At 36.7% G+C, this 27231-nt stretch overlaps 2 protein-coding genes and 1 long non-coding RNA gene across 3 annotated transcripts in view; 2 read left to right on the plus strand and 1 right to left on the minus strand.

The window, feature by feature from the left end:
* Positions 1-1737, plus strand: part of LOC126849482 (ubiquitin-related modifier 1) — a 141520-nt gene extending 139783 nt beyond the window's left edge. The window contains exon 7 of the transcript XR_007687409.1: positions 1684-1737. The gene's annotated coding sequence lies outside the window, so the exon portion shown is untranslated. The remainder of the gene's footprint in view (positions 1-1683) is intronic.
* Positions 1-18025, minus strand: part of LOC126849483 (uncharacterized) — an 81056-nt gene extending 63031 nt beyond the window's left edge. The window contains exon 1 of the long non-coding RNA XR_007687410.1: positions 17442-18025. This is a non-coding gene — a long non-coding RNA (uncharacterized LOC126849483). The remainder of the gene's footprint in view (positions 1-17441) is intronic.
* The window catches only part of LOC126849474 (uncharacterized), a 162073-nt gene that overhangs the window by 68406 nt on the left and 66436 nt on the right, over positions 1-27231 (plus strand). Inside the window, exon 2 of the mRNA XM_050591338.1 lies at positions 1684-1788. Coding sequence (XP_050447295.1) covers positions 1786-1788 — 3 coding nt within the window. The 5' untranslated portion in view covers positions 1684-1785. The remainder of the gene's footprint in view (positions 1-1683; positions 1789-27231) is intronic.

Below are 27231 nucleotides of genomic sequence, written 5' to 3' on the forward strand. Positions count from 1 at the left end.
TAAAATGTAATTCCGCGCTCCGCATTGCGCCCTCGTAATCTCCGCGAGCATCATCCCCGGGTGTGTCGCGACGGTGAATACGTACATCACGCGTGGGGTCTCCCCACGCCGGGATAGGGGTTGGGGGGGAGGCGCGGGAAGTTGCGGGCCGGCTTGCGGATTCGTGAGTGGGTTGCGAGGGTTGGCGCCGCACATTCGCTCGAAGGGACAGGAGGAGGGAAGGGACTACTGGGTTACGAGCTTAGCGCGTCGCTCCTGGGTTATTTGCATATTTTAATCTAACGGTAAAAAGTCGTGGGCGACGCTAGTTTTCCCATTAGTCTAAGATAGAGAGGGAAGAAGCGACTTTAAGTATAAACGCGTGATATTGTACGCGATGAATGTAGGATGTTTTATAAATGACATAATAGAGAGCGGATCATATTACGGATATCAAATTTATCAATTGATATCAAATTTATCGGAAATATACTAACAAGAGAGAGATTATATAAAATAAGAGAAAATTATAAATTAAACTAACAAGATTATAATACTAATTGGAAATATATTCTTTACCTCCCTTCCACTAATGGCATGTATGTGTAATATGTGGATAAAAATAAAATGTACACATTTAATGTATTTATTTATATATTTAATCTAAACACAAAAATATATGTGTAAAAAAATTCAATTTTAAAAACACATAAAAACGCTATTATTAATTATAAATTTACAAGAAAAAAAAAAAAAAAGAAATAGTAGTTTAATTTCTTTACACGTGTATTACGTAACACGATATCGTTGTTATATACATACATACATTATAACAAGCATTTAAAAAACAAATCTTTGTTTTTGTATTAAAACAAAAATTTATTTAAAAAGCTAATACGTGTATTACATTCACGGTTAACGAAGTAAAATGTTGTTATGAGTGAATGTCACAAAATTTGCGAAGTGATCGTACGAAATGTAAGCTATTTTCATCTGCCTGCGTATTTCGGTAATTGCTTTACACGTTTCGTTGAAATTCGATATCTGTAACTTTCAACAATACGATCAAACATGTCACCAATTTTATTTGAAGCTGAACAACAGCTGACGCGGTCTCTTTACGCGAAAGCTTGCGCACAATTTTATTATAACTCGATTCGTGCGAAATGACGAATCGGCGCACCTCGGTATTGAATTTTTTTTTTTCGGAAATCTTATCCAAATCCTTTTTCAATTTTTATCCAAATCGACCGATTACACTCCACAGCCATGCATACTAAAGTAATTACATTTTTGGGACGCCATTTGGGAAGGCTGAGCGCGGAAACTGGCGGATTTTGCGAGAAATGAAATTGCAATTGGGAACACCGCGTTCCGAGAATAACTCATATTTTTTCACGACTTGACCGATTAAATGCTAATAAATCCTTATTCCTTATGCTCGAAAAATGTATGAACAGTTGCATTATATTTTCATATAGAATATCTAATAATTGAAACAAAATATAATTATAATATTTTTTACGAACATTTTTTTCAGTAGTTTATTAATTCAAGAGAATAATATTTTATGATATTTTTAAGGAAATATGCATACTTTATATATATTTCATAATAATCCATGTCATAGAAATTCATATTAACGATTCTCATGTGAATAACGAGTGAAAGAATGTTTGAATAAATCAATTTATATTGTTACAGAGATGGAAGTATAATCCGATGAGAGGTCACGCCGCCACTACATTTGCAGAAGAAAAAAGGAAAGAGCTACATGACGAGGAATGGATAATATAGCGCATTTGTATGGTAAGTAAATGATCCATTGTATGTAATAAACTAACTAAACTTCCCCCCCCCCTTCCCCCTTCCCGCGCCATACATACCTTACTTATATCTTGAAAACGTAAAAGTAAATGTAAAATAAAAAGTACTTACGATTCCACAAAAATGACAAAGAAACAGTATTATATCTACGATCGTACACGAACACGGGAGAGATTTCTTGTTTACAAAAAAAAGAAAACTTTGCACAGAGATTATTCGTAGTATGTTTAAATTCTAATCATTTTATAGCATTCTATGTAATATTTCTGCAATTCTTTCGAAAGTATTGATTTCTAGATAAATATTTATTAATTAATCTATAAGCGAAAGAAGGGGGCTATTTATTTCAACTATCTATTTAATTAATATGTGTATGATTGTAAAACTAAATCGCTTAAAACAAAATACAAATGAGTTATGATGCGTGACATGAAAACAAACAAATCTATGCATTTATAACGAGTGTTTATGTGCTTATATTATGTGCTTTATTGCTATAGATAAATTTAACTGCCATCAATATTTATGCGCTCATTTAATATCGTATTAAATTAATAACACATGCGTGACTGATAATTGAATCGCGTGAGAGCTTATATAAATATTATATGTGAGGAGAAATGTGTGAGTGTATATATATGGTGTATGTTATATATAATGTATATAAATATATTCCAATTATATAACACATACATGTGATTATATGTGTATGTGTGTATTCTTGAACATTTAATTATTACGTTATTTGCTCTGAGAATTATTTAATATCCTTCTTTTTTAATAAATATTTTTATATTATTTTCTAATTATTTTAAAAAATGGACTAAAACAAATACTCTAATAAAAAATCTTTTAATCAATTTTGAATTATTTTCAAAAAGCAATTAATAATTTCTTGACGAAAATTTCTTATTATTTTATGGAAGCGTGTAATTACACGACGATAAACATATCAAGAGAGAACGGTGTAAATTTTTAACAATTTTTCCTAAATCGAAAGTCTGTAATATCATGCATGAGAGTACGATAAAAATGGTTTAGTTTTATCTTGGGCTATAACGCGTCCCGATAGAAAAGCCATCGAATCTGAATCCATTTTCCGGGCATGGTCGACAAATTTCCGACTATCGAGCGCCATTAATTGATGGAATATATCACTAGATCGAGACTCTCTGCCCTCGCGACAACTCTTCTTTCGGATCTCAGATAAGGTCGGTAAAATCTCCAGATTTATACCGCTCAAAATCTTCTTGAAATGTTTATGGCTATAGCAAATATCGCTCATAATTTTACTTTCAATAAAGAAGAGGGTGATCCGATAATTTGAATATCGAATTTAATCGCGCGTGTACGTTAAAAAACAAATTTAAATCATCTTATTTTATGTTTATATTAATTTTTTGATTTTTTTCTAATATATTAAAAAATCATATAAAAGATGCTGTGGAACTCGTTATAAGTATGCAAAGTGCTCGAAAGCCAAAAAAGGCGGTATATTTTTTTGCGACGAGTGTTGTACGTTTCAACTATATGACGTATCGTGGAGCACGAGAATGTGCGGTTAATCCTATGCGCGATTAAAATTATAATTTAATCCGAAAGAATCACATGTGCGCAACCCATATTTACGAGCTCGCGTAGCGCGAATGCGGTGAGATCGTAACCGTAAAATTTTGACCGCTGACAGAAATTACAAAACGATGCAATGCCTTCGGTATAGTTTCTGCGCTTCCGCCTCTTCATCGCGCGCTTAAATAATTCATATACTCTCTCGTGTTCCTAGCATAATATTTCCCGACCTTTCCGCGTCGTAATGTTCCATGTCTGTACGGGACCGGCACCGACGGAACAACGGAATGTGTGATGTATATAAAAATGAACGGCAAAAATTTTGTCACTAGCGTTCGAGTCTTACACAGACACGCACGTACACACGTTGTTCATACGTCGTTTTTGCTTATATAATCCGGATCGTTCGTACGGCGTTTGTCTGTAAAATCAATCCCGTAGCCAATTATCGTAAATTATAAATCTGTTATTACATTATTCAACACAGAAAGGGATATATATTTATTAAACGCGTTTTTGTTAAATAATTGCTGGGTGTTCGCAATTTATTAATCTGTCTACGTAATTGCGATGTGCTTATCCCTCGAGAGTTTGTAAGGAGGATAATTCCCCACTTACTGTCAGTAATGAGAAAAGGATGCTACACTTTGAGCGTTCCGATCCTTATCGCACGCGACTATACCTAAATGCAAATTCTTTATGAAAATCTGCGGCGTGTCGCGGCCGCCAATAAAGGGCAACGATATTGCGGAATTGCTAATGTACGTGGAGATCCTCTTCCGGCTTAGTCGCCGAAAAGTGTAGACGGCAAGAAACATTTCATTCTTCCTCGTCGTGTAGGTGAGATTCCCAGGACGGTTCGCTCGGCGTACCACCGCGTATTAATTAAGTTGGCTTCTAATTAATGCGGAACTCACTTCGACTGCGAAGGATCGCTTAGTATGGAACTTCCCTTTAAGCTGTAATTACATTTACGGTACACGTGTCGGTGTATATCCGTCGGCACCTCGTGCCGCACAATATGAGGCCTCCACTTACGGAGGTTCGCTCTCTTCCTGCCCGCTCTCCCTCTATCTCTCTTTCTCTCTCTCTCTCTCTCTCTCTCTCTCTCTCTCTCTCCTTCGTCGGTCGCACTTATCGCTCGCACCCTCGTCGTCACGCGTTCTCCTCGACATTTGTACGGGTAGGATATTTGTTCTTCAGTCGAGAAAGCTCAGTTTCGACTGGAAGGGTGCGCGCTCTCATATAAGAATATTCATCGTCTCTCTTGAAAATGGCATTTTCTGCGGCGCCGCACGGCATTGAGTTGACGGCAACGCGTGGCGACCGTCATCGTCGTCGCCGAGAAGATTCCCCGACGAGAGCGCGTGTTCACCGGCGCGTTAAATAGATCATGCGAAAGACACGTTCCGAATCACTGACGTGATAACGTCAGCCTCGTCGTGTATGTGCCAACGACCACGTCACTCACCGTTTCTCCTTTATAACGTCGCCGTTGGCGACGAAAGCTAACACTCCGTGTAACACTGGCGCCAGTAATCCCCGCTTTGTGCGTGATGTGTGGTTTGCATTTCTAATTCATTTATAACTCTTAATTGGAATCACCTTAATCAACGATGGACGATAAAAAGTAAACATATTTTACTTTAAAAATAAAAATATTTTAAAAATATTTTTAATAAAAAATAAATAATTAAATTATAAATATTAGAATTTATAAAATTATATGTTTATTAAAATTTGTACTTGTATTTGAAATATATATTCGTTAGAGATAAATTTCTAGATAAATTTTTAAAATTATATTTAAATTAATTATTTCACATTGATAAAATATTTGAATATTTTTTTATTTAAATATAATTTACGAATTTATATTTTTTTTTAATGATCATATATTTTCATTTACAAATTACATTTAAAATGAGCTTATTTTACTACACTGATCTTAACTTTTTAGGACTATTCAGAAATCAAGCTGTTTCTTTTATTTTCATCATTAAGATACTAATGAGGCTAATAATAGTAACTGTAACCTGTAATCATTAAACCAGATAATTTGATTTGGGATCAAGCAATATTTGCGGAATAAAGGCTGTGATGCGTGCAAAGGAAATTAGCCAAATTAGATTATGAACGACGCAAATGTGCAAGTTTTAACTAGAGAAATGCAATATATATATGCTCCACTGATATTTATTTTAATACAATAAGCTAGTAATTAGAGAAGTAGGAAATAAAACATATTGGCAAAATGTGAAACTGCCAACTTGTATATCAAATTTTCACTGCAATTGATAGAGGAAATATTTCATTGCACTTTCCCTCTGCAATGTATTTAATTACTTGTAATAATTATTTTACTGAAAATTTATTTTGCTTAAAGGATTATTGGATCATATTTCAAGTAAAAAATTACATAATAATAGAAATATACTTGTTTTTTAATTTTATTCTTTTAAAAATTTTGTTATAAAATTTTATAAAATTTTTATTTAAGTATATAATATTTTAAGATTTTGTTATTGAAAAAGAATTGATTATATCAATATATAAATATTTTTATCATTAAAAAGAGTTATAATACATAGGATAGTATTTACAATCTGATGACATTTAAGTACAAATTACTGTGTCTCTCGAGTGAATATCGATTGTTCTTCCTCCGACTTTTCTCTAGACAAAAACGCGTGTTTGTCAAAAGCACAGTGACCACAGACGAGCGCGCGGTGTGTTCGCATCGCGCGTAAAGGGATCTCGCAAAGGGCGTCATAATTGCCGGGGATAAAAGTCCTTGTCTCTTTTTGCTCTTTTTCCAATGATCCCACCCACGCGATGAAACACAATCTCTCGCGATGCGCGTACGCGCCAGGCGTGGAAAAAAAAGGGGCGCAGCTGAGAGGGAAAGAGAAAGAAACCATCGTTATTTACAGCTTCGTTCGCATACCCACCGCGGATAAATACCACTTCTCCCTCTCGCCATCCCACGGTATTCGCGACGCCATACTAGTTTCGATGTAAAAACTCTATCTCCCTTTGCAGCATCGCCATCGGCTCTCGTCGCCAGTTTTAAACTAGATTTCCGCGCCTCTGTCGCATCCTCCACACTTCCTCCTTTTCCTCCTGCTTCCCCCTCCCTCCCTCCCTCCCTCCCTCCACCCTTTTTCCGTCCAGATTCTTCTTTCGCTCTCGAGCACTCGCTCGACTTTCCCCCATAAAGCGCTTTGGAAGCTCATTCCGTTGATCCTGTTCCGTCGGGTTGCCATGCAAAATTGCTATACGTGATTCTGCATACGTACGTGACTGCCATAGTGAGAATGATGATCCCGGATAAACGCGGTTATCATAATCTAGTTAACATTTTATACATGTTGCGTTTCGACTACCATTCGATCGGCCAAATCTTGAAAAGCCGTTATTTATCTCGCAATCCAGCAGCTTGCAAATTTACAAAAGAAAAAAAAAAAATGTGTGTTTAAGTAAGGTAAATGTATAAATTTTTTCTTCGACTATTCTCTTATTGTTAGTTTCGATTGTTTTTGCGAAAGTCTGGCACGTTACGTGAAAACCTCATTCCGTTCAAGCATCATGCGCTTCTCTTGTAAAGCTCTTGCCAAGCTCGTTTCGGCTGATCTTGTTGCGAATACGTGACCGCGCATACATAGTCCGACGAATAATCCGTCGAAGAAAAAGCTGTATGCATAATCGCGAGGAACCTTATGACGTCGAAGAAGTGGAGGGAAAATTTTGCAAGAATCCGAGAAATAGCCTTTATGAGAGGAGCGACATTTTATCGCTGCGAGACTGCGAGGGAGGCCCTCGTGCTACTCAAAAGTAATGTCCGAGAAAAATCCGTTTGACATTGACGTCTCACACACGTTCGCGACCCAATTTCGCGGACCAGCGCGCGTGTGTGTTTTATTACGATTAATAATAGTAATATAATAACGATAATTGTTAAATCTTACACGTACTGTTTTCTACGATGGTGTAAGGAAAGGGGGAAAGCGTCGAGAAAATTCTTTACCACGGTTACGTAATTACAACGTTACAGCGAACCAGATCGGAATTGTGGCTCGCGAAATTAGATACATACGGAAGGCAAGAGCATTTTTGCGTTGTGAATACACGAAAGTGGCTGACCGTATTGCGCACACATAATATGGAAAATGCTATTCGCATACGTGACTATTGCGGCGCGCGATATTCTAGAGAAAGAAAAAAGAACTCATAACCATAATCGTAGATAAGTATACGTTTACGAGACATCGTATCACAAAACGAAGATTTAAAGAAACATGCAAAATAAAAAAATATTTCATTAGTCAGAAATTTAAATGGCTTGGAATGTGAAAATTTCATGTGCTCGTTTGAATGGGGGATAAAATTTTCTTGATTTGCATATTGCAAAATTATTTTATATAATCGAGCATGATTATACAATATGGGATAAAAGAAAACAGAAATTAATTCCTTGACAATGGTTTTAATAAAACTCGAAATAAATTCTTTTTAAATTATTTCTCAAAATAATTAAATTATATCTTTTTAAAACGATTTATATCAAATCAGATTTTAGTTAAGTTAAAATAGCTTTCAATAGCTCTCTCGATTTCATATTGTATAGCAATGTTCATTTTTTTATAAATATGTATTCGAAAATTGTGTATTATATATTTATAGAAACATTTTTATTTTTTAACAAAATTAATTTGACGCAAAATCGTGTCATAACTAATACGCATTTATTATCATTTGCGCGGCACAATTGTGAAGAAAAATTATATTTTCGTCCCGCCTTTTGCGATGTAATCTGATTAACGGTACCCGGAGTAATTGTACCGGTAATTAGCGCCCTAAAGTGGGCACTTCCATTTGCCAAATCTCACTGTCAGCGATGGATCGCCGATAATAGAAAATGCAATAAATCACGCATAAAAATTACGCGAACCAGCTTAATTTTATCGTTCGTCTGCAGTAGCGAATTTTCTGAGATGTATGTATTACATATACCTTCTCTAGTCACGCGCATGAAATTACGTAATTTTTTCTCAGATTTTTTAAATCGAAATAATTATTCTTTTCTAATGCAAATTTATTAAAGTAAAACTATTATTATTTTTCAAAAAATAATATTTATTTTTTCTCTTTATTGCTGTAAAATATCAGTTTAAAAAAATTTTCAAAGCGTATAAAAAGTTTCCAAAATTTTATATTGTGATTAATTTTAAATAGACATTATTTTAATATCTTAACAATTAAATTTATTTCAATTTGGAACGTGTGTTATATGAACAGAAAAATCCCTAATCAAATTTTAAAGAACTTTATCTCCCAAATTCGAGTGCATAAATTTATTTCAGCGTACAATTCTTATTGACTGTTAAGAAATTATAAAAGAGGGGCGTCTATATTAATGAAAATAAAATTGCGTTTGAAATACTGGGGCGCATTAAGTGTTCTTTATATCCACGGTGATTTATCGTCGAAAAATGTCGATACCAAGGACGAGTTTCTTTCCATCTCGCAGGACGGGAAGGAAAAGTTTGCTATTCGTACGAGACGCTTATGTACGTCTCCGTTTCTGTGTGACGGAATTTAATTCTCCAAAGTGCCGAGGCCTGTCGTGATCGATTGCGCCGCTTCTAAACTGTTCCTTACTTTTTCGACAGTCCTCCCGAAAAAAAGAAAACGAGATACAACCATTTGACGCGCGGCCTGATGCATATGCGCGATACTCGCACATGTCGGGACGAATCGGGAATCGATTGACAGAACCGTCTCGACAAACAGACTGAATTGGCCTTAACTTTATACATATGTATTCTCTATTATGTATGGAGGATCTCGTTATTTAACTCCTCTCGAGAGAAGCTAATATTTTACAACGCATTTGTAATTACGTATAAAGGTTTCTGATTGCATTAAAACGCTAATTAATGTGTAATGACGTAGGTGTTATCTCTCATTATACGTGATGCATTAATGTAATTTTGATAATTTTACAACATATGAAGATCAAAAATATCTCTGGTATACCTGATCGATATCGAGTATCGAATTACGGTACTATAAATGATTACGATTACAAGGAATTAATTATGTTAATGAGCTCGTAAAGAATAAGTAGAATGTTATTTCGATGGCATGAGGATTCTTTAATAAACTCTTTCTATTATACACAATTTTTTATTTTATATGCATTTTTCACTAAAGGATACTTCTACAAAATATGTGTGAGAGTGGCAATTGACTTAAAAAAAAAAAAATTATATTTTACACACACACACCATATACTAATATGAAGAGAGATAAAATTATATTTTAATATATATATATTTTATAAAACATGTAAAATCTATATTATGATTGTACATTAAGATATAACATTGATTGCCAGTCATATCGAGCACATAGAAGGAAGTACACATACATACGAGGATACGTGCGATAGTAAACCGAATTATTGGAATCGGCAAGGGACCACTCGTCGATTGGATTTCGCCATCCGCATCGCCATATTTGCTTTTTATTTACGCCTCCGCTTCGTAATTGTTGCGGTATGATATTTCCCGATATCTCTCTGTGTGCATATGTGTATATGGATGTGTGTGTGCGTTTTTTAAAGGGAACTCTAAGGGGGAGAACTTTAAAGGGATTCTGCTGAAACTATGAACGCCGAAGAACCGCCGCATCGCGTTCTGTATATAATTTATATCACGACTTTTACTAATCATCATTATTTTTGTTTAAGCTCTCTCGATCCAACTTGACTGCGATAAGCGTAATCGAACATAAAACCGTGCTTCATTAACGTGGTAAATTCTGAAGGATATTATACCTTAATAGCGGCACGATCCTTTCTATTCCCGTTCACATCATTCTGTCTTAATTGGCCTATTTTTCAACGGTAGAGTCGAGCACCCTCTCGAGAACCTCGACAGGAATTTCTGCGGAAAAGTGAAAATGAACGGCGGGAGAGGAAACGCTCTAAGAGAAACGGCGATGAATTTTGCATATAGTTGTGGTTTCGGAGTGGTTAACGATTCCCGAGAGTCAGCGATGCGAGCCATCGCGGTTCGAGTGACGAGATGAAGCTACGTAATTGCTGGATCAGAATCGTGCGGTCGATCACTATGTAATTAATATGCTTCGTATGACCGACGATTTAGTGACGCGCACAAACACAAACGGGTCACCATACGAGTGTTCAATAGCTCGCGTAATTAAACTCCTAGAGGAAATTCGTGTTTAATTTTAGGCATTAACCATGCTTAACACATATGTCACGTATTGCATTGGGTGCCACCCAATGCTTGTTACACTGAAAATTACAGTTTAAAATGAGCGCAGGTTCTATCGCGTAAGATACGTTATAATATTCATTTTGAATTAATTCGGTACGATAATGGAGATTCGTTGTGTACAAATAAAATTTTGAATTTTTATGCACTAAAGAAATTAAGAAATTTCTTATTTACGATGCTTTCTTTCTTAATGGTATGTTTATTTTTAATATTTTTTTATTTTCCAATATCGCATTTTTATATATCAAATATAATAATTATTAAAATTCTTATTTGCTATTAGGTGAGATCAGAAAGACAAAAAACAAATAAACAGTTAGATTTAATTTATACTCTAAGTTGGAAGGATTTATAGAGACTACAGTGCGTTTCTCAATAAATTAACATATATTTGTTTTTCGTATATATATATCGTATAAGGTGACGTAGGATTTATACATGGAGAGAGAAAGATATCTTCCTCAATTTCCTTTCCTTTCGTGCGGCGCTTATTCGCTAACTCGGCAGCTCACGCTTTTAGCGCGGATGACCTGTACACAAATCGCGAAAATCGAATTTCGTGGGTTCTTCCATGTCGGGATATCTCCGTCTGGCAACTACTACGGAGCGAATTTGCGAAAATCAGATTTCACGGGTCGAATGCGATTCGACAGCACAGCTCGCTCGCCCATTCCGAAAGTTAGGTACAATGAATTCGCCGTGATTAACTCAATTGCTGACTTTGATAAATCGATCTTTTTTCTACATTTCATAGAGATTGCTAAAGTCAAAGTTAGTAGTAGAATTAAAAATGCCGAGGGTGAACGATAAGTAAGATGGGATGTGCTCTTTGTTTATACATGAATCAAACATTAACTTTTTTTTTATCGCAAGAGAATTCCGAGACTTTTGACGTTACTTTGGAACCAAGTACTTTATATAATATTACTTTGAAAGAATTTAAATGCACTCGAATATTTGTTATAAACAATAAGGGGATGTTAAAAGAGAAATAAAAGTTTACAATATATTTTTCTTTAACTAATATATTTAAGAAAGAGTTATCGCACAAATTGTACAGTAAACTACACTTTGAGCAGAGATTTAAAAAAATCTTAATTTTTTTGCTGCGAAAAGATAAATATATACTGAAGATGTATATTTTTCGCTTGCGGAAGAGCAACACGGAAATAAGGATATTCCGTAGAATAGTTGTACGAAGCCTTTTTTCTAAACGCGGACGCAATTTAACGACTCGGATGAGTCGGGGTCGCCTGACGGGATTCTGCAATGAGCACTGTGTATAAAACATCCGCGGACAAAAAGTATTCGCGTCAGCCGGTCGTATATAAGCACTTACACAATGACCTCGAAAGGTGCAGTCGTTATTTAGCGTGTCACGCGTATTTTATGAGACCGCGTTGCACAGCTTGCGTAACAAATAATATCCGTAGAAATATATGATAACGCGGGAGAGAACTGCATCTTTTTAACCCTTCACACGCTACACACGCTCGTGTGTGCGAAATGTTATAAAAAGGATACAAAGTCTTTCATCTCTCTTTTTAAAGAGACGCGCGCGCGATTTTTCTTGAAATTATGATAAGGAATATATCTCTGTGCGACGTAGCACAGAGAAAGTATTCCAATTTACATTACGAATGTTGAGTAACTTATGAATTATGATTATATTGAATGAACGATACTGTCAAAATATTTTTTCTTTCGCAGAACATCTCGCCGAGTTTCTCACGAAATCGATACGTACATTCGAAATGTGAAATTCTTGCGAGCATCCGCATTTCGATGTAAAATATAACACATACTCAAGAGACTTGCAACAAAGTAAGACCGATTACATTTGAAATTAACAACTTTTAACTCGAGCGCGTATTGGGTTACGAGCTCGATGTGCGATATGAGAAAAAGAAATTTGCGGAATCCTTCATTTTCTCTCGTAATTAACTACAATCTATACGCTATCGTCTTATTATAAACTTTCTCGGATCAGACCTTCGTGCGGTAACTTTTCGGATCAAAAAAAACTAGCAATATACGAATATATAAATTATACACAAACAAGGAAGAAGTCACGAAACTTTGCTTTTATCGTAATCTTTGCCCTGTCACGTGCACGAAATCTTGAAGCAACGTAAAAATTGGGCCAACAATTTACATTAAATACTGTCGGAAGATCATAGGTACAGTCTGTTGACTATGGATTTTGAAGAACAAATTTCCGTGAGACGCTTCTCAAGAAGTATTGTGCGGATGAAGTTTGTACTTGGCGGAGTTCTTATTCGAGAATAAAATGGCTTTGTGAACTCACTCGCGCATTGCGTCCAATTTTCAAGGAATAATTTTAAGCTCTTGATCCGTACTTGCGTTATACATCTTTAAAGTAGATGGAAACGCCATATATTATACATAAACATTTTCGTTAATGTTATATCATAAATATTTTACGAGCCGAACTTAATGATACCGTGCTTCTTTTTAAAAAGGATAAAAAAATTTTAATTATTTAAAAATTTACACACTAATATAATGTGAAAAACTTCAATTCTTGTCTCATCGAGTGCTGTTTCTTCCGTGCTATATATCAAACTTGTTCTTTTATTGAAATACAAAATCCTCGGAAAATCCATATCTTTACATCAAGCAAGTTGAATGGAACTTACGCGGACTTTTGAAAAGGAATAACGATAAAAGCAAAGTTACTACGTAGGTTAATATCGCATAATTAACCGGCGAAATATTATAACAAGAAACACAGACATTCGGGAATGTTTATGGTGTGCAGGTTGAATTCAATGTTTCAAACAATTTGTATTTACTTCAACCACGTTAAATTACTCATTCGTATTTGACTTCCAACGTATGATAACATTCTAATTAGAGATACGCATAACTTTAAGAACTCTCTCTCCCTCTCTCTCTCTCTCTCTCTCTCTCTCTCGGTGTTTTACCTTATCTTTGTGGACATTTTATGCAAGGAAATGTTTTAACGGGGAAATAGTATTTTTTATTATGCACAAAAACCGATTTTAATCGAAGTAAGTGGAAAAATTACATTTTTACAATATAATATTATATTATTATAATATTCTCAATTTTTAACTTCCGAATCATATACGGATTGTAATTTCTTGCACTAATACCGCTTTATATGTTGAGCGAAATTCTTCATCCCGTCTGTACGTTTCACCAGCGTTAAAAGTCACTATATAATACATATTAAGATGTGGTTGCTTCCGGCTGAAATTACGTCGGGGATCCGTGCCCTTTAGAGGAAGTTCGATGAAGCGCGAAGTTACATCCGCAGCTAGTTTTGCAGGGTAGATCAAGAGGGCACGATAACAACCCTTTGCCCAACAAGCCAGGCAGCAAGGAAATGTGCACGAGAGACTTTTAAACGAGGAATTTAACCATTTTGTGGTGAACTAACCAAATTTGCGCGACTGAAGCAAAGTGGGTAGCAACTGCTCGCAGACAATTGTATTTAATGTTCTAACTTCAGTTTTACGACATTAGGAGCTTTTCATAGTACCGTATATCGAATGTGATAATCGCCAAAGTGCCATATTTATTGTGAAATTATTTGACATCAATATTTTATTTTGTTAATAGAGATTTATTTTATATGATTCATGTGGAAATTAAGTCAGCTCTATATTATTAAAAATTTTATATGATAAAAGGGATAAATAACATTAAAAATATTTTATAAAAAAAAAATATGGCTTTTTAACAAACAATAATGTTCCATTTATTTGTATTAACGCTAAAAGGGAAAAAAATCATGTTATTTGTGTTTTATAAAATATATAAAATTAAGCGGGCCCAGAAATATTGAAGTTATAAAGTGACACATTTTTATAAATAGACCATTACTAATAATCTATATATTTTACATTATCTAAATTTATTAATAATATAAATTTTTGTAAAGTATAGACTGTGCTGACAAAAAAAAAACTCAATCTCAGAATTTCCAATACAATATTAAAAATTCAAATTTGGGCGCGCGCAAAATGTATACTCTAAAAATATTTTTAAATGATCATTTTTTTTTTGTGTAATATTTGTTAAAGAAATATCTGGAAATATTTGAATAGTCAATATTTTCAATGGTCTTGTTCATTTAAAAATATCGAGGTTATACGGAGCATCCTTGTAATATTATACGGAACAAAATCGCTCGTTGTAATGGCTTGCTCGCGTTAAAAATTACCTCCTATCGCGCATTTAGCGGTGACTTTCATCAAGTGAAATTGTGCCTGACGATTTTCGTCGAGGGTGGAAGAGCCCGTTGAGGCGTGAAGTCGCATCCCCAGCTACTTTGTCAGGCAGATCGAAAGGGTGCGATAGCGAGCCCTTAGCGAGGAACGCTTTCCACAGAATCAACCATAAAACGTTAACGCGTTGCAATTAATCGTTGGTTTGCGCGTCTTCTCATAACTAAGGAAAAATTGCAAAAAAATTAGAGTAGGAAAAAGAATGATTAGAGAAATTTAAATCAGATGAGAGATGCGAGGGGATTAAGCTTAAAGTCTGTAGATTAAATGGGGAACATGAAAATATATAGGACGTTCTATTTTTGTCGAATTTAATGGAATAGATATTTTTCTGAAGAAATTTTCGAGCGAATTATTGACCGAATTTAAGATCAGTCGGATAAAGAAAGAGGTATCTTGTGCATAAAAGTGCGACTGTAAAATGGGCTTATGCGGATGGACGGCTGACAACGATTCGACAAATTTTAAGATGAGACTGTTTGTCTGCGATATTACGTCAAGGTGCGAATTATTACGCGGTAGGGAGCGATCGAAATTACGTCGTAAATCGTGGTCCTCGAGATTCGATGGCGCGAGAAAGTGCTTCCGCGAGCGTTTCGCCGCACGGAGATGGACGGGATGACGACAAAGAGCCAACGAAGACGTTCTCCCCGCGAAACGATCGATGAGAGGGCGGATGAGGGTGGTCCGTATCTCGCGGAGAACGAATTCTTCGAGCTGCGAGAATCGAATTAAGGCTTTCGGCCGAGTGGCTTGTACAACCTTGTAACGCTCTCAAATTTCACCCAACTATGAATTCGCCCGGTTGGTCTGTCGCAAAATATTAGTCGGACGTTGGATTGAGTTACAAATAATTGTGTAAGCTATCTTGGATGTTTGATAAAAAGACTGGACCCTGTTTGTTACTGTAATTGTGTATAACGAACATGTTATGTAGAAATATTTGTTTTTAATTTGACATAACAAATGTCATTAATTCTCACGGGATATAATTTTATTAAAAATGTTTGTTTCTGTTTCTCCCATGAAAAGAATATAGAATATTTTTATGAATTATATTATTTATACGTACTGAAAATATTTTGAAAAACAGACTTTTGTGAGAAAATAGAATTCATACACATTGTACAAAAAAAATTATATTTTTTATATTCTCTGTGCGAACAATAAATTCTTGTTTGAATTTATATTGCTCTGTGCAAAAATACACGCAAAAATTACGATTTGTTTAATATTATAGGGGATATTCCAGATTTGCGTCTCCTATTTCGTTATCGTTTTCAATTTTGTCAAATAATCGTTTTTTTCCCTATAAATTTTACGCAAAAATTTCTCTCTACACGAGTAAAAGAAAAAAAATTGGACATGCAAACCAAAAAGTCGAAAAAACGCAAATTAATGCTCCGTGTGATGTCATTAATTAATCCGAAGTTTCCACAAATCCTCTTGGAATCTTGGTTACGCTAGTTGCAAGTTACGGCGCATTACAAGTCCTTACATAATACGGATACGTAATATAGTGCGCTGTGTGTCGTATAAGACTTTGCTGGAATTACGTTTAGATCTCGGTGCGCTGTGAAAGCTCGGTGAGACGTAAAGTTACACCCGTCCGAGCACTCGCAATCGTCGGATGGAAAGCTTTGATCCCGAATAAAGTGCCGCTGGGTAGGATGGAGGAAGTCGCGGTGATAGAGAGAAAGGACGCGGCTTCTTTCTCTGGAGCAGGAAGTCGATAGGGAGCCGTCTCGACGCCGACGGCGGGCGTCGTAGAGTCGACCAGATTCCTCTCTCCGTGTGTTTGACTGTCGCCGCCGTTATTTGCCGAGGTATTCGACGAGCGACGAATGATGGAGCGATTTGAGTCTCGCGATCCTCGGTAACTGCGTGTGAAGTTACACGTCGAATCGATAGCGTAGGAATGGGACAGAATGCGTCTTTGATACTTTCCAATGCGAAATTTCGAATCGGAATTTAACGGAATTCCGATTACGCGCAATTTCTGCAGAGGTACATTCCTGGCGCAATATCGCGCGTTTAAAAATGCATTAGGGATTGGTCTGCTCTCGAAAAGTTAATTTACAATTGCGACGACGCGTCCGATTTCGTATCGATTCATTTTCCAATATCGCAGTCGTATAAAAAGAGGAATGAAAGAAAATAATTTTACATTCGTCGTTCTAATTAAAATGTCATTCAATTTGGAAATTTTTTTCTTATTTCCTCAGAGCTAACGTTATTAATTATTACATTGAGAAATATCGAGACATGTTTTTACCGCAATGAGTTTATACTTAATATCGCGTTTTAAGAGAAACTGCAACGTAAAAAAACCGTGTCAAAACAAGCGCTTAACTCAGCCGTGCAATGGAATCTTTGATTCAAGGTTGGTTGACGAGAGTGTCGGGAATGTTTAACCGCAGCAACCGAGACCGTGGCTAATGAAAGCGACGTTTGATCATCGACCACGAAGTAATCGACTTACCGTGACTGACTCTGCCTCTCCCTACGGCTCCTCCTTCCTGTGTATCGAGGCTCCTGCGCTTCCCCTATTTCTCCGATCTCGTGTTAATTAACGAAACACTCGCCGCACGATGACTACTCTCCGAGATCAACGTACTCCAATTTATATTTCGACAGCCTCGACGTGCGATCGACGGGAACCTTTCCGCTCCGATGCGTTTCCCCGTAATCGAATTTCGTACACCTCGTAATCGAACGGAAGAGAACATGGCTTTTTGAGCGTTGTTTTTTTTTTTTTTTTCTATTTTGTCTTTAAACGAAACGATTTCAATTCGTAGACGTCTCTTGCCGCATAAGAGAAAAGTCGCATTACACGTGATCTTCTTAACTTACTGCGGATGAAAATCGTCCTTCGTATTTTTCCTTTGGCAAAGTTGTCGTCGAGAGAACGTATCTTCTTGTCGACTTTGGTACATAACAATTTGAACGGAAACGCGAATAGAGAGAGCGACTGAGATTTTTCGCGTTTGTCACGGACTCTCCTCCCCGAGTCTCCATCTCGGCGCGAACTCGCGCGTGACTTTCGCGAATTCACGGCTTCCTCTCTTCGAGTCGCTAGTCGCAAGAATCATGACTGGTTACTTCATTCCCCGGCGAAGCACGAGGATCGAAGTCCCGCGTCAGACTGCAGGGTGTCACCCTTGTTCGTACCCTCGAACCTCCGCGATTTTCATCCTACCACCGTCATTTCGCGAGCTGTACGCATGCCCGCACGAAATCCACCCTCGTCGTATCTCTCGGCATTGCCTTCGTATGTATATATATATATATATGTCTATGTATGTATGTATGTGTGCGTGCCTATATATACGTGCCTCCACTCGAAAATTGTGGAAGCGTGCACGGATGGGCGATGGGGGCGGATGGGTGGCTGGGTGGTGGGTGTGTGCGTGTGTGCGTGGATGAGGGTGCGGATGCGCTTGGGAGGTAAACATGCGTGCGATAAATCGCCGCTCGAGGATGCGTGCGCGCCGCCGTCGTCGACGGCAAGGACGATGGAAATAAAAATCGAGTGGACCAAGGAGGGTTTATGGGTTTATCGCGAATACTTTGGAATGTTACGGGAGGGAGCGAATGTAACTTTGATGATGCTGCGTCGCCGCGGCAGACACGGGGGTTGTGCCATTTCGGTTGCGTTAAACTACAGGCCATTGTATTTTCTTCATTATTTACGAAACGCTCCTCGTCCAATCATAAATGCTTATCGTCTTTGACGGAGGTGATCGCGTGGAAACTTCACGCCTCGTGTATCTGGTACTCTGAACTTTAATTTATTGAGCAAAGTTGGCGCGAGTTCACGTAAGCTAAACGCTAAGCTTATTTACTTAATGATTAAGTTAAGTCGACTTGACACGTTATTCCTGACGGCAGAGATGCAACGGCAAGTTTTATCTTTATAACCTTTAAAGTCATCTGCCTCATAATTATTTATGCTATCTAGATTCATAGCTTAAACTAGTTTCTTCTCAAGTAAATTGCAGTATCTATTTCCCTTGAATTGACATTTTCACACATATGCATTATACAATAAATTTATAATTGTAGAGATGAGTAGAAGAAATTAATTACAATGCTTTTAATCAGAATTAATATTGTTAAACATCTCTTTTTTTATTTTTTAATATACATTTATCTTTTTAATATATATATATATATTTCTCTACTTTCTTCTTCTAGGTGTCGTGTTCCTCAGATGGAACAATTTTGCTTTAAAAATGAGATGCTCGTTACGTTATTATATGAATGATTATTACTATCACTAGATTATCACGAAAGATTATTAAAATAACGACCGATAGTTTGTTAGAAAAATTTATTTAGGTTGTACTCTAACTCTATCGTATATCTGATTTCAGCTTTCCGCTTCTTTGATTTTCATTTCCATCACAATTTTAATAGAAATAGCCAACGATTCACAAAGCTCAAAAAAATGAGCGAGGAAGCGTAATTCCGCCCTCGCAAGCCGGCACGCTTCAGCGTCGAAAACGAAATTAATAAAGCGCAGCCGGTGCAACAAATTTCGATAAATCCGTGAGCGGTGGTGCGATAATTTCGAAGCTATGCAGTCCGCTCGATCGACTCGCGTATAACAGATCCACAAGTAATTTGACTGACGTATTACACATTCATTTATATATACATATAATATTCACCTAGTAACACGATATTGATTTAAGGGCGCATCTCGGCGACACACAAATATCACAGCGTCATGAATCAGAATTCGGTATATCCGGCTTCCTCACTTAAGCACGAATCCGAAAGTAATTTTCCTTCCGGGGCGTCGCTGAACGTAAGCAAGGCGAGCTCGTTTTAGTAAATTTACGAAGAGAAAGAGAGAGAGAGAGCGCCCTTTTCTTTTTCGCGCAAAATCGCGCAACCGTGAACGAGAGCTTAATATAATTGTTCGCGATTCGAGTCGTCGCGAGGTGTGATAAAAGTCCTTGTCCTAAATAAAGGAATCAACGACAGCGGTGCTTTACTCTTTCTTCCCTCTCTTTTCACCCCCGCTCGCTCTCTCCTTGGAGGATCTCGTTTTCTAGCTTGTAATAGTTAGCTTGATGGTGAAACTTTGGCGGCACCTCGGCGGAGCGGGCGAGGTTTAAACTGCATTAACTACGGTCTTGATAATAAAACTTTTCGAAACGTTTGACGGATGAAGCCGAGCAAACGATCTGGCTTTCTGCATTTTCGATTCCCCGCTCGCTAATTAATTGAGGGGCGCGGCAGGGATCCTCGCTGAACTTTGCGTAGAGTGTTTTATGTTCAACCTTCTCGCAGCTCTCTCAGCGTTTCGCAACTCGTGCACGTTTCGCGTCGTGCACGGTGACATATCGTTAAAAACTTGAAGATGAAAAAAAAGATAGAGATACTTTTCATTTTAACATGCTTCAAGATAATTATAAAACTAAGTGTATGTGAATAGAGAATTAATTATATCTGTATGAACACAGTTTATAATAAATAAGAAAACAACACAAATACATTAAGAAAGTACTAACGTCCCGATACATTATTGTTACGATGAAGAGGCAGCTGATTCGAAATTTAATAATAGCGAAAAATAAGAGCGTAAAAGAGAGATAGAACGCAGTAGCGCGAGGAAAGTTTTAGGAAAGTTTCAATGACTTTAGACGTGAAATTCTTTTCTTTCAAGTAGATTTTAAAAACTTTTATTGGAATATGATGCACGACTTTACTTTTTTAGCGGCAATCTTTTTGTAAAATAGGAAATAACACATTTGCCATATGAATATTATTTTATATCTGTAGTAATTAATATATCTCTATAATTTTTTAAAATACATATTTGAATTAGCTATGATTACTGCAAATAGATATTTCAATTAAGATACCCAATCGTAACGCATGCAGACGATATATATGAATATCTCTCATATAAATAGAATTTAAATTGCTTATTGCTTTTCGAAATCAATTTTCACCTTCATAAAATATTGTATCTAATTTTTATAATTTGTACACAAAATATAACTGTGTAATGTTTTCTTGTAACATGACAGTTAAAAAATAAAAGTCAACATTGCGCGCGATTTAAGTTTAGAAAATAGCTTGTTCGGATAAGGGTTAAGGATGGTTGTGCGACGATAAATGTGTCACAGTATACATATATATATACACGATGAGCGTACCTCGTAAAACATCATACACCGGCGAATGGGAGGGATGGCGAAGAAGGAAGATGAATTATTTCCTGTACGTCCCGGTCCATTGCAATTTCAAACAGAATTAATGATTGTGTTTTTAAACCGTTTTTGGCCGTAATTAATCGAGGGGTAAGGTGCTTTCGAATTTTCACTTTCGGACGGCATCGAGATGTAGGACAAACAATGCATTCGCGCGAACTTCTCTATTTTCTTTTCCTTTTTCTCTCTCTCTCTCTTTCTCTTTCTCTCTTTTCAACTATCTCTTTCCCTCTCAAAATATTCCCCTGCATTTTTAATATGGATAAAAGTTTTTTTTTTCTGGATATATCCGATGCGTCGTTACATGCTGCTGTTTAATTGAAGAGCACATAGAGAATACTTTTTTGCCTCAAATCCCGCTTTTCACGATGAAAATGAAAACTAATGTCGCTGCGCTTCTCGCCATTTTTTTTTATCTATGATATCGCGCAGATTTAGCGTGTGCGTATGTAAATTACGAATTCGACGATACTTTGGCGCAAATAGTAAAATTTGCATTCAATTGCGGTGGCGGACATTAATCTCCTCTGATCGAAACGTAATGTATCGTTTCTCTCATGGCGTATAAAATGTTGTGACACAGCGAACATGCGCGCGCACATTTTATTTCTTTCTGATATGCGATATCGGCATGCAAATGTCAATATGGTAATTGGAGTTATAAAAAAAAGAAATGACAGCGTATAATCGCGCTGAATTTATTCAATCTCTTATGTTAAACTACGTAAGAGAGCCTCTTTTTTCGTCGCAGAGTTAAGCCGTTTAAAATTTAAAGGGCTCGCGTCCACAATGGGGAAACCGGAGAAAGAGTTATATAAATTGTAACATATATAAAGCTCGTATAACGCGGCAGGTCCTGGTTGCGTAACCATTTAATACGTAGTCGTCAACTGCAGCATGCCAGCGGATTACAAAATTTTAATTTTCCATCGCGTTCGCGATGCGACTTTCTCGAGCGTGACTCGAGATGGGGTGATTAATTGTGCTGCTGTACATTTTAGAGCGTGCGCGAAGTGCTGTGACGTGTACATTGCGTAAGTATGCCGGCACAAGTCCAGATATGTTTTTGCGAGCCAGGCTTTTAAACGGATCATTCCCGTAAGTATCTACTTGTCTAACGGATAAATGTCAAACACCACGTTATTTTCAATTCGGGGAAAAAAAGGATATGCTTTTCCATTAACTTGTATATGAATTTTAAAGATCACGCGAATACACAAATGGATAAATTTTTTTTTCTACATTGAAAAAAAGAAAATTTTTTTTTCGATTGATAAATTGCTTAGACTTTTAATATAGATGTAAAAAATAAAATCCGCGTTATGCTTATTTAAATCAATGACTTTTCGGCAATGTATATGGAGCACACGTATATGCGTTGTTTGCATGAATATCTAGCGAAACGAGCCTATTATCCGTTCGATATATTAACGACAACGATCCTTCGTGCACTAAAGCGATCAGAATAAATTAATTCGTCTACATTTCATTTCACTATCGTTTATTATGGCACAATTAACGAGGCCAATGTCGAATTAATGGAAGTATCTCCTCGTTCTCCCGTGCTATCGCCGTCCTTCCTAACGATCATTATGTAACCGATATCACTGGCCCGTTTACGTAGCAAATATGTTTAGGAATATATCGGCGACACGACGACAAAACGACCGAGTTACGCTTTAACGATCGCCATTATAATCGTCGACCGACCATCGCGCTGTGTTTGCGCGATCCGTCATTATCCGTGTATTATCGGATTATTTTTAATCGCACATTTTAATCACTTAAAACCGAATTTCGCGACGGCTGTTTCTCTCTCTTCGCGCGAAGACAGCAATGAAACGATAATATACGGTATTAAATAGTCTTCATTCGAAGTCGGAGAATAAAGTCTCATTATAAAGAATTTCCGGTTCTTTTTCCGATCCATTCTGTTTTTTTTTTATCCATTTGAACGACTACTCGGTCACTTCGTTTTCACGAACCATTGGGAAAAGTGCTCGCGGATTTTTCACGCGTCGATTGTTTCAAAGGATTTTCCACAGGATATAGGAATGTAGCGTGCGGCATGAAAACGGACGAAATCCCGATCAAGAGTATTCACACGATCGACCGCCCGAGACTTTAATACGTTCCCATCAAAAATCCATTTCGAAAACCATGTTAACATGTTAAACCGTGTGACATCTCGTTTTCGGTGCTTCAGTATTACATATTTGGTAATTATCGACCGGCACGCGCAATGTTTTTTATTTTTCTTCACAAACCAAGAACAATTTTCGATGCACGGTGAAAATATGTAAATGCACATTCTTGACAATAAACTCGATCATCTCTGTTATTTCGTCGATTATTTTGATTAATTTTCCATTTGTTTATTTGACAGCGTCAAAATACAACGCTGTAATTATTTTTTTTGCCTCTTTTCAAATTTCCGGACTTTATTGATTTAATTATTAATAATTTAATAAATAAAAGAAAAGAAATTTATTTTAATTTACAACATTTATTGTTAGAAAAGTATAATTTGATTTCGAACTTGGAAGAGGTCGCATTGTTTCTAAAAAGGTATCTCGGTATGATAGTGTTTGCATCGAATAATATAGTGACTTATACGTGCGCTCAGTGGAATCTCTCTAGCTGTGCAGATAGATTTAGTGTCTGACTGGAAACTGTAAACGAATAGCGTAGCTAGGGAACGGATAGTATAGGAAGGAGCTTAAGTTTGAGTATAAATTCTCCGGCACATGGAAAGTGTACCTTTGGTTTCGTGGCACGAGAGTAGCGCTTCGTTCTGCAAACAGTTTGATTGTGCGGTTACATAGTCCTGGCTATCGTATTACTTTATCCTTGACTTTAATGCCGGCCTCATCTTCGCAGCGTGTCTCTTCTTCAAGGGGAAATAAATTTATTTCGCTTCATATAATACACCCTTCTGTTATGTATATAGGAACTTTATTTTTTGATTAATATATATATATATATATATATATATATATATATATATATATTATATATATATATATATATATATATATATATATATATTATCCTGATATATATATATATATATATATATATATATATATATATCAGGCCTCTTTCATTTTTCAAAAAATTGAATTAATGCTTCTTGCAGTTATTGATCGATTATTTCACAAAAAAAAAGAAAAAAAATATTTGTGCTGTCTAAGTTTTGAGAAAGACATTTAAAATATGTTCTTATATAATTATTTCTTTAAATTCTATTCGTGAAAGATCATCAAGAGTGATTTAATCTGTTGATTTCCTAAATGATTTTCAATTCAATCTTTTTCATAAAAATATTATTTATTAATTTTTGTTTAATTAATATATATTTTATATATATTTAATCTTTTTTTCTAAAACTATTTCTAGAGCTAGTTGTCAGCGACAGCTATCAAAGTATTGGAATGAACTCTCCTTCCGCAGAAAATGTATCTCGAACGAGATATATCGTTTAATTTATAAAAGCAAGTTTAACGCCAAGCCAGCCGTGCTTTTTCGCAAGCGAAATCTTAGTTTCTAAGAGCAAGAGACACTAGCGAGATTGAGAAAGATATATATCAATTCCTCGATCCAGAGATCCTCAACCCGACGATATCCGATCTCTTCCTTCTCCGCAGAGCTCAAAAAGAAGGCTGACTTTCGGGTCGATCTTCCGGACACGGTTTCTGCAAAATATGGTTCCTTTAAACGCGTTGTCGCGGTAACGTAACGCTGGCAGAACGACGCTTTTCAGAATCTTGGACCGAGAAATAAATCACTCTTCAGCTCCGGACACGGACGTGTCCTAATTCCGAACAGATGTTCCGGAAGCTGGATAAAGTAATCTCATATCTCCTTCTCGGTTTATCCAGATTCAAGTCTTACAAGATGAATAGCCCTTTTTTTACGTCGCCGAGTTCTTAAGATTAATATATGAAGTTTAAGAACAAATACGCTTAGATTATCTAATCTGGCCAAATTGCTTACAATCGTTGCTCTTGTTTTTAGTCGTACAAGATAATTCACGGAATGAGTGTTAATGAGACCAATTTCACGAGATTGTCAGATTAACACGTGCGCGCGTGGAATCCTCCGCGCCTTAATATCCTTGCCGTAGAATGCGGGACTACGCGTAATATCAATAAACCATCAGCAAGAACAATGCATGAATAGCTTAACCTACCTCTCTAAACCAGCTTAAGATACGTGCGCGCGCGCGGGGAAACGCGAATATATTCGGCTATCACGAGCTGCAGGAGTTATACTACGGCGGCCACGGTATTACGGGGGAAAAGGGGGTGGGGATGGGGGGCAAATGAAGTTACGAGAGCTTGCGGTTTGCTTGGAGGGGGCCCCGTGTAGGGTTCGCTATAACGACGAATACCTCCGCGTCGTTTACCCACTCATATTCGCATTAAGTCCATCCCGAATGCGACGAAAACCGCTTTGCCGAAAGTGGATCTGGCTACTTCATCGATATTATTCCAGCTGATATCATTCACTATGAAATTATCAGTCAGTTATCCGAAAATTATTAATTTCTTCAGCGAAAACAATCAATTGAAATCAGATTTGAAAAGAGATTTGATTTTTTTCTCGAATAATCCACGAGTATCGAGATGTGAATAATTTGTGTTACAAGTTATTGAAAAATTGATATCTTCTCGCGATTTTCTTTGCTGCAAGAATGCAAACGCAAAGTCAATCCTTCGTCCTCATTTAAATTCAAATAGATCCATTGTTTTACATAACTGAATATTATCTTCAAGAGCTTTTACTTATTAGTCGTTTAATATTGAAAATGAAATAGTTGCAATAAATAATGATTTCTTTTGACACTCTTTTATAAAGATCTTTATTTCAAATTTATTAAAGTGGAGAATCCATTCTCGACATTTAATATAATGTATAAATACGTTTTTTTATCACAAGCATTCTCCAGTGACACCCTCGCTTTCTTTTATACTCTTTAACAATTAGATGCTCCATATCCGACAACTTTGCACTCGTGCGTTTATTTTTCAAAAGTTTTACCGGGCTGTGCCGGAAATCCTCTCAACTGCGGCGAGCAAGCGTCTCGCGCCTCGGCGCTCGTCCGACAATTTCCCGCGCTATTAGACGCACTTAAGAGCCCGCTACTACTCGCGGTTTACAAGCGCGTCTTTTTCGGGGAGAGGACATTTTCCGCGCCAGTACAAGTCGTGATATGCAAAGGAGGACAACGGGAATTACCGTTGTCTGCGTTTTCCAAAACGCGGCGGGATCTCTCGTCTCCCGCGATATGCAGATCTCGGAAAGGAGCTTCGCGGTCGTGCTTCATCCCCTCGTGTTCCAACCCTCGCCTAGCCATTAGGCCCGCACGTAGCCATCGTGTCAAAGTGGTGAGCGCGCGACGTGGTCGACGACCCTGCCAAACGATAACTGCCTATCCTCCCCACCCCCTTGCGAGTCAACCCTCGGAGTCGCGTTAAAGTAGTCGACGAGGGACGGAGAGACGCGCAGTAAGGTCGGAAGAATGTACGACAAAAAGGAAAGTGTCATTTGTAGAGATTCGTTCGAAACTACGCTCGCCCACGTCACTTGAAAATTCTGCTTAATTTGCGCGGAAGCGAAATTTTAGTACGTTGCATACTAAATGAGAGCAGATCTTCACTCATCATTTTCTACGAAATTGTTATTGAGAAGAGCTTGGGTAAAAATAATGAAATTGCATTATTAATTATTTCACACTTTTCAATTGTTTCAAAAATTTTTAAAAAAATTTTTTTAAAAGCAATTTTGTGATAGCATTGTTATCAGATTAACAGGTGGGATTTATATCTGACAGAGGCAGCTGACAATATTTCCACGAATACAAAAAGAAAAAAAAAAAAACAACGACAAAGAGTGATCTATAATACCAGAATAAAATCCAACAAAAATGAACGCTTTGATCAAATCAGGGTAAAATCAAAGTTATTATTATTTCACGAAACAAGCCAGATTAAATGCCAGAAATCTGTAGAGTGTAGATTATTAACACGGCATAGCCTCGAT

Source organism: Cataglyphis hispanica, chromosome 5, assembly GCF_021464435.1.
Source record: "Cataglyphis hispanica isolate Lineage 1 chromosome 5, ULB_Chis1_1.0, whole genome shotgun sequence".
NCBI classification, from domain to species: Eukaryota; Metazoa; Arthropoda; class Insecta; order Hymenoptera; family Formicidae; genus Cataglyphis; species Cataglyphis hispanica.